Source organism: Stegostoma tigrinum, chromosome 6, assembly GCF_030684315.1.
Source record: "Stegostoma tigrinum isolate sSteTig4 chromosome 6, sSteTig4.hap1, whole genome shotgun sequence".
NCBI lineage: Eukaryota > Metazoa > Chordata > Chondrichthyes > Orectolobiformes > Stegostomatidae > Stegostoma > Stegostoma tigrinum.
This window is the reverse complement of record NC_081359.1, coordinates 28,399,009-28,409,935: the sequence shown is the minus strand read 5'-3', so window position 1 is coordinate 28,409,935 and position 10,927 is coordinate 28,399,009. Positions and strand designations below refer to the sequence as shown.

The following is a 10,927-nucleotide window of genomic DNA, read 5'->3' as shown; positions in this document are numbered from 1 at the left end:
GTCTGAATGGGTAGGGCCAGGCTCACACAGAAGAAAGACTTTTTAAATTTAGTTTTAGCCTTCAAAGCAGTTGCTGGGGTCTTGAAAGTGGATTGGATTCCTTAACCTGTTACAGCTAAAAGCTGGGGTTTTCCTCTTGCTACTAGCATTGCAATAAGGGGAGATAACAGTAGCAATATCTCAGCATTTATGATTGCTAGAAATGCCATCGAAATCATTGGAAATAGCTAAAATTCAATTGCAAATGAAGCAGCTTGAACAGGAAAAGGCAATGAAACTGTTTGAATTATGATTGAAAGTAGAGAGAAAATAATAGAAAGGCCCTCGTGAAAGAAAGGGAGAGGGAGTTTTTGAACTTCAGAGATTGCAGCTGGTACCTCAAAGTCAACTTAAAATGGTGGAAGGAGAGGTGAAAGGTAAGAGTAGTGACGAGGACACTGATGGAGAACAATCACATCATTGGCAAAGGCCTGGTGGGGATCTGTTTAAAATATGTCTAAGTATTGCCAAAGTTTGACGAGAAGAATGTAGAAGACTTTTTCATTTCATTTGATAAAGAGGCTAAGCAAATGAAATGGCTAGTGACCATGTAGGTTTTGTTGATTCAAACAAAGTTGGTAGGTAGAGCTTAAAATTGTGATCAGAGATAAGGGGAACTGCAGATGCTGGAGAATCCAAGATAACAAAGTGTGGGGCTGGATGAACACAGCAGGCCAAGCAGCATCTTAGGAGCACAGTGAGGTATTTGCATCACTATCACAGGAGATAATTTGGGAGTATGATGAAGTGAAAAAAATCATTTTAAATGCATATGAGCTAGTACCAGAAACCTACAGATAACATTCTAGGAATCTAAGGAGGGACCCTGATCAAACATACATAGAGTTTGAAAGGATCAAAGAAAGGATCATCCTTATAGACTTAACCCTCTAAAGTTGGCACAAGAAATTGAACGCAAGCTCAAAGATAATATAATCAAAGTGAGTTGCAGCAAATGGAGCTCACCCATAGTAATGGTGCCAAAACCAGATTGCATCCAATGATTGATGATAATAAAATGTGAGGCTGGATGAACACAGCAGGCCAAGCAGCATCTCAGGAGCACAAAAGCTGACGTTTCGGGCCTAGTCTCTGATGAAGGGTCTAGGCCCGAAACGTCAGCTTTTGTGCTCCTGAGATGCTGCTTGGCCTGCTGTGTTCATCCAGCCTCACATTTTATTATCTTGGATTCTCCAGCATCTGCAGTTCCCATTATCTCTGTATCCAATGATTACTTGTGGTCTATTGCAAAGTCAATGCAGTTACAGAATCTGATTCATATCCTATTCTATATTTGGACGATCATATTGAGACGGGAGACTTTATGTTTCAAAGCTGGTTTTGCTCAGAGAATACTGGCAGGTACCTTTATACAAATGAGCAAAAAGAAATTTCAGCTTTTGTGATGCTAACTGGACTGCATCAATTTAAAGTTATACCATTTGGTATGAAAAATGAGCCAGCCACATTTCAAAGACTACATAATTAAAATCATTGCCCTATTGTGTGGTTTAAATTGGCAATCTGGTGATTTTTAGTCATATGTGGAAGGAACATTTGGAGCATCCATCTAAATTGTTTGATCAATTACAGGAGGCGGGCATAGTGATAAATCTGGTTAAAAGTGATTTCACAAAAGCCCAAGTGACATTCCTGGGCCATGTCATTGGACATGGACAGATAGCCTTATGGGATATGAAGACAAAGGTCTTTGGGGAGGTTTCCACACAATCGACCAAGATGAAAGTACCACAATCCCTGAGGCCTTATGGAAGTTGGTACCAAATTTCAGCAGTGTGGTTGCTCCACTGAATGACTTGTTTAAAAAGTACAGAAAATTTCAGTGGATGGAGGAATGTCAGAAGGCATTTGACAGCTGGAAAGCTGTGTTAACCACTGCTCCAGTGTTAGCCACATGTAATTACGTAAAGTCATTTGACATGGCTACTGATGTGAGTGATGTGGGTGTCTGTGCTGTACTTTTATAAGACAACAAGAAGATAAGAAGACCTATTGGGTACTTTTCCATAAAACAAAATGAGCATCATCAGAAATATTCCATGATTGAGGAGACCTTAAGTTTGGCGTTGGTGCTGCTCCACATTTCAGCATTTACACAGCTAGTAATCTGTCTGAGACAATTATTTATACTGATCATAACCCCTTAAAATGTTTGGAAACAATTAAGAAATAAATATCAGACTGTTTAGATGGAGTTAATTATTGTAGCCATTCAATTAAAAAAAATACACATGGTAGGATGGGAACTTTGATGACAGAAGACAGAGGTGTTTGGTTGCAAGGAAAATAAACAAACTGAAATGGCCTGTAATAGTAAATGTTTGCATGCTGAGAGTTAATGTAATGTATATGTATTATAGCGTACCAATAGCATAAGACTATAGGTTTTTAAAAATGAAGCTATCTTTGTATATGGAAGATTCATTTCTTTTAAAAGGAAAGTATAATTATACTGCAGCTTTAAGCGGTGTATTTTCTTTTCTTTAAAAAAAAATGAAGAAAGGTTGAGACAGAGGTGATGAGTAATATGCTTCAAAGCTAATTAAGCAAATAGCTTCTGAGGTCTTCAGTTTTTATTTAAAGTTGGAACAATCGAGGCAGTCTGAATGGGTGGCATCAGGCTTCCACAGAACCAGAATTTTTAGTTTTAGCTTTCGACACTTGCTGGATCTAGAAGCTGGATTTGGAAGTTTTTATTCCTCTCTCTGTTACAGTTAAAACTTGGGTCTTTATTCCTGCTGTTACAATTGGATGTGAAACATTCTATGTTACTGAATTTTCTTTTTACAAGGCTGTGCTGATGGGATGTTACTATATTGGAACAGTTCATTAGTAGTAGTTAATATGTATTATTTTGTTAAGCATTTCAATAGTTACAGTTAAGCTAATTCTTTTATTTTTATTCTGTCTGTATTTTAATTATAGTGTGTGAATAAAGTGTGTTCTTTTTCCAAGGCTGGCAGTTTGAACAATCGAATGTAATCGGAACACAACACCTCACAATTATCTTTAAAATAAGAAAAAGTTAGGGTCCAAATTATCTTCTTAATATATTTTGAGGGAGTTTGGTGTGGTCCATAACAGCATCCAAGTAGGTAAAAAAGTACATGAGTTTGAAGAAAGCAAACTCAGAGCCTTTTCTGATGATGAGCTGAGTGCCTGTACCTGTACAGAAAGTGTCCTGGGAGCAGCATTGCAATAAGAAGTATTTGTATTCTCTGAAGTGAAGCAACGTATTGCAAGTGGATTGAGCTGTCCCATGATTCAGAGAGGCTGATCTGATGGCAACTTCCATGGATGGGGAGAGGTTACTGCATATGGAAGGTGCCCAGAGATATCAGGAGTTCACCGTCCAAAATGTTGCTCTTAACAGGCAGGCCAACAAGCAGGAGTCATCAGGTATCTGCTCTGACTTTCATATCTGGAATTGTCAACCATCTAGATTCTCACTGGCACATGATAGAATAGAAAACTGCATATCAATATGGAGGAATTAGGTAATGACAGTCTTAATTTCTCAACTGATTCACCAATGCTTACATCGTTCAGGGGCTGCAAAAATGTCACCTGAAGTATATCTGTTCTTGTGAGTAAGAATGTTTCTCTTAATCTAATGAAGTCTGCAATGCACTTACACAATTGAATTTTACCATATTTTCATCTGTGTATGTGCTAAAGTCAGCTAATGGTGGATACCATGTGAGTTGGCATGCTTTCCTAAAAGGCAAAACATGGTTACATGTTATGGTATGAAGGGTAAGGGCATCATGAGAGTTGGGTACAGGGCCTAGGTTAGGATGCAGGTGATTTGGATGGGTACAACACATTAGATGTATCTTTTACAGGTTTGCCTGGATTGTTCACTCCTCACATCAACAATAAGAAGTTGAGGCAGCCCATGTTTGAAGAATGGTTTTGTGCAGCTGGAAATTATCCCATTTCTGAGTGTATGATCCAGGAATGAAAATCAAGGTTTGTGTGTAAGTGAGGACACAGTGCTGTACTCCATTCAGCACCTCATACACTGATTACTTTATTCAGTACACCGCAACATGTAAATCTGAATTCCTTCGCAGTATTCTGATCAGAGCAGCAATGCAGAGCTTGAGGCTAGTAATTGGGTAACCTCTCATGAGAGAGCAGCCTTATGGTCTAGGAGGACTATGGCAATTTTATCTTTTACTCAAATGTGTGGACTGCCTTTGCGAATTCTCTGTCTGGATATCTTTCTTGGCCTAATGGAAAGAGAATGTCTTTCTGTGTCTACTTCAATTACAATTTCCACAGCAGTGTCACAAGATTTTAGGACTTGTTTCTGAGTCATCTTGAGGTTCAGATGATTTCATTCAAGACAGAGATCAACAGCAATAATATGAATTCAAATATTCCTCTGTAAATCTAGCAGAAACCTACTCTGCAAGCAGTAAGTTACTAATATTCAAATATTACAAGACAGGGGCCTCTGCTGCCCACCCATTACCATTTAAAATGCCCCCCCTTGTTGTCTCCCATACTTCTCTTCAAACAATACTCAACATGAGTGGCCAATTGTCAGCAGTGGCCTCAAATACTGGCTCATTAAACAGCAGCTGCATGTTCACGATATCAAACAGACAAGAGGGCACCTGTGTGAGGGCACTGCAAAATTCAGTTTGTCAACTAAGTCCTTCAGTTACTTCATGTTTAAGAACTCTGGATTCTTTCAATTCTGCAACAACATTGATAGGCAAAATTATCCAATTATCTAGAATTTGCAGGTCACACATGCCCAAAGCTAATTAAATTAGGATTTCTCCTAGGATTATTTAAAAATCAGCACAGGGAAAGACTACTCAGCCCAAGTTAAGTTATTGCTACACATATACCTCCTCTCACTTATTCACTGATCTGACCAGCACAATCCTGTATTCCTTTCTCGTGTTTATCTGGCATTGTAAATGCATTTGTGTTACTTGCCTCAACTACTCCACATTTGAAACATTCTCCAAGTAAAGGCGTTTATCTTGGATTCACTCCCTCTCTCTCTTCAGATGCTGGGCCCTGGAGGTGCATTAGATGACTGATGAAATTTTTTTTCAATTCTTTCACAGGATGTGGGCGTCTGGGCCAGCATTTATTGTTCACTCATAACTGCTGGGAGATGGTAGCAGGATGCCTTCTTGCATCACAATACCTGAAGTGTTGGGACACCCACAGTACTGTTAAGAAGGGTATTCCAAAATTGTGATCCATTGACAATGGAAGAGCATTACTATAGTTCCAAATGAAGGTGGTATGTGGCTTGCAGAAGAACTTGCAGATGGTGGCATTCCCATGTATCTGGTGACTTTATCATTGTAAGGGTGGAGATTGTGAATTTAGAAACTGGTTGTTAAAGATGCTTTGGTGAGTTACTGCAGTGCATCTCCTGCCATGGTGTGCAAGTGAAAAGTAATTGGTGCTTTGGTCCATGGTTGTATTTGGCAAAGAAATGCAATGGATTGCCACTCTCTCTTTGAGCATTAGTGAACCTATATCAAACTCCAACCAGTGGTGTTTCTTAACGGCATTGATCCCACCCTGTTACTTTGCACATTTGTTGCTGGTAAATTTTCTTAGAGTTCATTTCTTTCCAACCCCTACAACTTCTCTGAGCTACAGTACTATTTTCACGGACCGCCATCATTTGTTTTTTTTCCTGTTGCTTGCCACATTCTTTTTTGTTAGCATTTTTCCTGTGTCTTTCATTTTTTTTTGCACAGGTTTTCCCTCGCCACAGTTCAATTCCCAGGAGTACCTTGAAGTCCTTCGCTGACTGCTTTCTATCACTGCAGAGCTTCGCTTTCACATCTGCCCCTACTTCTAGGGTCTCTGTTTTAGGCTCTTCATGCAGTTTCTTCTTTTTCTGTGAGTCTGATTACTGCCACTACCCTCAGGTCATCACTCTAAGTGGAGGATTGGACGGTTTGAGCTATAGGCAGAGGCTGAATAGGCTGGGGCTTTTTCCCCCTGGAGCATTGGAAGCTGAAGGGTAACTTTATAGACATTTATAAAATCATGAGGGGCAAGAAAAGGATGAATACCAAAGTCTTTTTCTCAGGGTAGGGGAGTCCAAAATTAGAGGACATGGGTTTAAGCTGAGACGTCAAAGGTCTAAAAGGGACCTGAGGTGCAACTTTTTCATGCAGACGGATACATATGTTACGAGCTGCCAGAGGAGGTGATGGAGGCTAGTACAATTGCAACATTTAAAAGGCATTTGTATGGGTGCATTAATAGGAAGGGTTTAGAGGGGATATAGGCCAAATGCTGGCAAATGGGACTAGATCAGTTTAGGATATCTGGTTGGTGCAGATGAGTTTGACCTGAGGGTCTGTTTCTGTGCTGTGCAACTCTATGACTCTATGACTCTGGTAGGTGAACAATTGCAGGCTTTATTAAACATAACTGTATACAAGAGATTGTAAGAGAGGACACCATCTGAAACCCTACAGACTCAGGTTCCAGTACCGTTGTGATTTGACATCATTGTGATTCAGCTCCTTTTGCTCAGTATCTATATCTGGAGCAAAGGTATATTTAACTTTTTTACACGACATGTCCAAACGTACAATTCCAAGAACTAGAGGATTACGAAAGGTAAATCATTAAACAATGAAAGCAAGTTACACTTGCAACATGGTAGGTGTTTTATTTTCAGTGATTCAGACTCAAACTGCAAATGTCAAACAATGTTGGTAACAGCATCCTTTGTTGGTCTTGGTCAAGTTAAGCTATCATTGGAAGTATAGCATAACCCATCCAAAAACAGAGGGAAAATAAAGTTTATTGCATAAAATCATCAATACATTCCTACATCAATTGGCAATAATGTATTATATTTTTAAGCAATATTTAATAAAATGCAAGAGTAACTGGACTGATGTATTTGGCATTTCTGTAATACCTTTGTACAACGTTATTACATGAATTTGCGTTTAAGTAGTCCTGTAAAACTTCTATAAAAATTAAGTTGTTGTGTGTCCATTTAAAAAGTGCACCTTGTTCTCAATACCAATATTAATAAAACTTTGAAAAACAATCACTTATTGTTCTAAAAAAATCAGCTCAAACTGTCGGATACATGGTCATTGCTGGGTTTAAGTGCAATGTGCATTGTCACAAATCATAACTGACAGTACAAATAATTTATGCAGAATAAATTAATGTTCAGAAAACCAACAAAATAATCAGTGGTGATAGTATTGTGAATTTCCTTACCTATAAATGCTACAAAACATAATAACTGTTAAATTTTACTGGCTGTGAACTATGGCACATGAAAAGATGTTGGTAATTTACTTTCATGGACATGCTGACCCTGCAGGTACTGTGGAAAACAGACTGAAAATATTGCTGCAGTGCTCACTACAATTGGCTCTACACCAAATGTGCAGTCCAGGCCTTCCATTAGTCAACAGTAATTTCACCCGAAAAGCCTTTCAGAAATTATCTCTGTTTGACAATACTGAATTAGACAAATTATTAAAAGTAAATTTACAGTCAGTCATTGTCAATAGTCCAGTATACTATGAAATACAATCTTGCAGGTATCATTAAACAGTTGGCAAAACTGTAAAATGTGTAGTTTGTATTTGTAACAAATAATTGTTAGGTGCATAATATAAATGTTTCCTATTATATCTAGATGAACCATCATTTGTAAGTGTTCTAACATAAAAAGACTACACCAATTCAACAATGCAGCTCACCATCTGGGGCAATTGGGGATGAGCAATAAACATTGGTCTAGCCAATGATGCCCAAATCTCATGTGTGAACTTAAAAAAAATCATACCAAAGGAACATTAGTACATAAGGATAACTATTGAAAGAAATGAGGAAGATTTTGAACAACATGGAAAGTAGTAGGAGTTAACAGTTTACACTTCTTCCTGCATAAGTCTCTTCAGAAATAATGTACCTGGAAAAGGAAGGGTAAGAAAAGAGAATTGCTAGAAATAGCTGGAGCTATTCTTCTCTTGCACTTAGTGGCCAACTTCCAAAATTTTGTGTTCAGTCCTCACTGTACCATATTAGAACCTTCTTAGTAATGATAAAATTACACCGCTTTATTGAAAATGATTGCTGAGGTCAAAGATTAGAATCAGACCTTTTTAAATATATAAAAGCACTTAATTATACAAGAGACTTGAAATGATGTAAATTCCCCAGCAGGGGATTAACTCATTGTAGTGTAGAGCCACAAAAACCAAACAGGTCAACTGTTTGGCAGCAGATATGCTACAACTGAAGTAAAAGCCTTCTGCTGATACACTGGGAGTGAAAGCATAGGGCATTGTGGCATTAAACATTGGGTGAGTGCATTGGAAAGTAAATATCTAGATGGGGTGGAAGAACACAGGTATCTACATGCATAGATACACTAAAATTAGCTTAATAAATCTGTATTAATGCAAACAAAATATTAGGATTCTCATTTCATAGTGTAACATTTAATAATTACTAATAAATCCAGAAGGAAATTCAGAAGAAACGCCTTTACCCAAGGAGTGGTTGGGATAGTGGAACTTGCTTCCTAAAGTATTGTTCAGGTGGCTCGTACAGATGCATTTGAAGGGCTCCTAGCTATACACACTAGGGAGTATAGGACATAATGACTAAGCTAGTTAAAGAATTTTGGGAGGAGGTAAATGTGCCCATGAACACTGCCATAGACTTATTGGACTGCCTTTTATGCTGTATATGTCCCTTGCATTCAACTCTCCAGCCAGCTGTCACAAATACACAAGCATCAATTGAGGAGCGAACAGTTTTGTGTGTGTTTTATGCTTAGATAGCATTTGCTAATTACTTCCATTGTGCATGAGGCAATTTCAATTTACTATTTCAAGCCTCTGGCAATTTTGTGATTGAAATACTTGCAATATCATTGGAGTTTTCATTATCATTGCTTTTAGTTGAGGTATTACTGTTTAACTCAACAAGTGTTGGTTTACAGCATACACTTAAAATGAACTGTTCCCGACTCAAGAGTTGGGAGTTTTGTTCAAATACAATTCCATAACAGCAAAGCTAATTTCATCTCCTAAAGAAAGAAAATCCCTTATGACAAAATACTCATTGAAATACTGACTACTGTTTGAAACATGAATGATGCAAACCCAACATTAAACAAATTGAATTTTGTCGAGGCATCTTGCACGGGAAGTATTGCATCTGCAAGTCTGAGATTATTACAATGCACAGGGCCAAGGTTTAAAAGCACATGATAACCGTTGGTTCACTTAGTACTACGTATTAACAAAACTTGTGTTAAGTGTGTGCCTTGCCTAGACTTTAGCATCTTCACTGAAACCAACTGTAGGTACAAACAACTTGTGACATGTCTAAACCCAGCCAGCTGGGTGTCATTGTGTAAGAGCTTCACTGTATAAACAGTCTCTGTGACAGCGAATGTTAGTAACAGCCATCCCGCCAGCTTCCATCCTTAAGAGAACTGAGTGCTGTCAGGGGCTTCGGGGGCTGAAGAAAACTGGGGATAAAATGAAAGACATAGCAGGTTAAATGACAGGCCACAAAGTTTTCATTTTCAAGTTAAAACTGCATATTATTCATCTGTAGGTACTTCTCAGTATTTCAGTTTTGATTTGGAAAAAATAGACTCCTTCATAATAAAAACAAAGTGCTGGAAACACTGAGCATGTTTGGTAGCTCTGTGGAGAAAAGAAAAGTGTTAAAGTTTTGAGTTGAATATGACTTCTTCAGAACTGGGAGCTTCTGGAATCAAAATTGTGGTTTGTGGGTTTTCGAGAGTACAATAGTGTCTACACTTCACAATTTCTAAAGTGATTTTAAAGCATTTTGGCAACCAAGGAAGAAACTACATAAACGCAAGATATTCTTTTCATTTATGAAAATATAGCATTATATTTATTTTCAGAAAAAAAGGTAAAACAATATTGTCCTTGTTGGCGCACCTATTGTCCAGGAATGACTGATATTGGAGGATGAATTATTAATAGATGGCCTTGAATTATTGGATAAATGACAAAGTGATTTACACCTATGTTAGAATTACAGAAAGTATATCAAAGAAGTACATTATATTTGCTAATACTGTGTATAGCTGTTTAAGGTATAATATATTGTGCAAGTTAGCCACACATCCACTACATTTCAACAAATACACTGAAGCCAATTTGCTGACAATAAAAACGAAGTTGTTTTTAACACAGGAAGATGCTTCTGACTGTACTTAACTTGTTGGTTCAATGGTAGAATATTTAGTAAGTGAAATAATGAAATTCGTGGAAGACTCAAGACCAATTTAACTGGAGTTTAGTGACATATTTTAGCTACTACTTTAGAGCAATAATTCAGTTTATATTTTGGTATTGATGTTATAAATTGTTATGACCACGTCTATCATGCAAATGCATATGTAAACCAAATGCAGTTGTAACCTCCCATGCCAAAGTATTGCATTGGCAAGAGGCTATAATTACATGGCGAACTGGCACATGTGGTTATCATTATATCTGAATTGAAAAAATTAACAGGAAGCACATATAAACATAACATTCTGAACAGTTCAATTACCAATCTACTTTGAGTTTATTAAAAGAAGATACACATACACACATTGCACAACTAGGTTATACTAAATTCATTTATGCTTCATGTTGTAGCTATTAAAATAATGACTAGCTGCTGAGGTATGGTACAAAAAGCCAACAGGACAACTGAAACTTGGTCTCATTTTGACTCAATTAAAATTTGTTGATGCTGCAATTGCAGATGGTCCATTTCTTTCCCAATGCACACTTGCAGTCTCTACGTTAGAGATACAATTCACATAACTTATGTGCTTCATCTCCTACAATTT

General features: G+C 37.6%; 1 protein-coding gene across 2 annotated transcripts in view; it reads right to left on the bottom strand.

The window, feature by feature from the left end:
- Positions 1 to 6,453: 6,453 nt before the first annotated feature.
- slain1a (SLAIN motif family, member 1a) overlaps positions 6,454 to 10,927 on the bottom strand; it is a 105,180-nt gene continuing 100,706 nt past the window's right edge. For both annotated transcript variants that reach the window (XM_048532255.2, XM_048532256.2), the window contains one exon: positions 6,454 to 9,574. In XM_048532255.2, the coding sequence (XP_048388212.2) occupies positions 9,499 to 9,574 (76 nt within the window). In that variant the 3' untranslated portion in view covers positions 6,454 to 9,498. The remainder of the gene's footprint in view (positions 9,575 to 10,927) is intronic.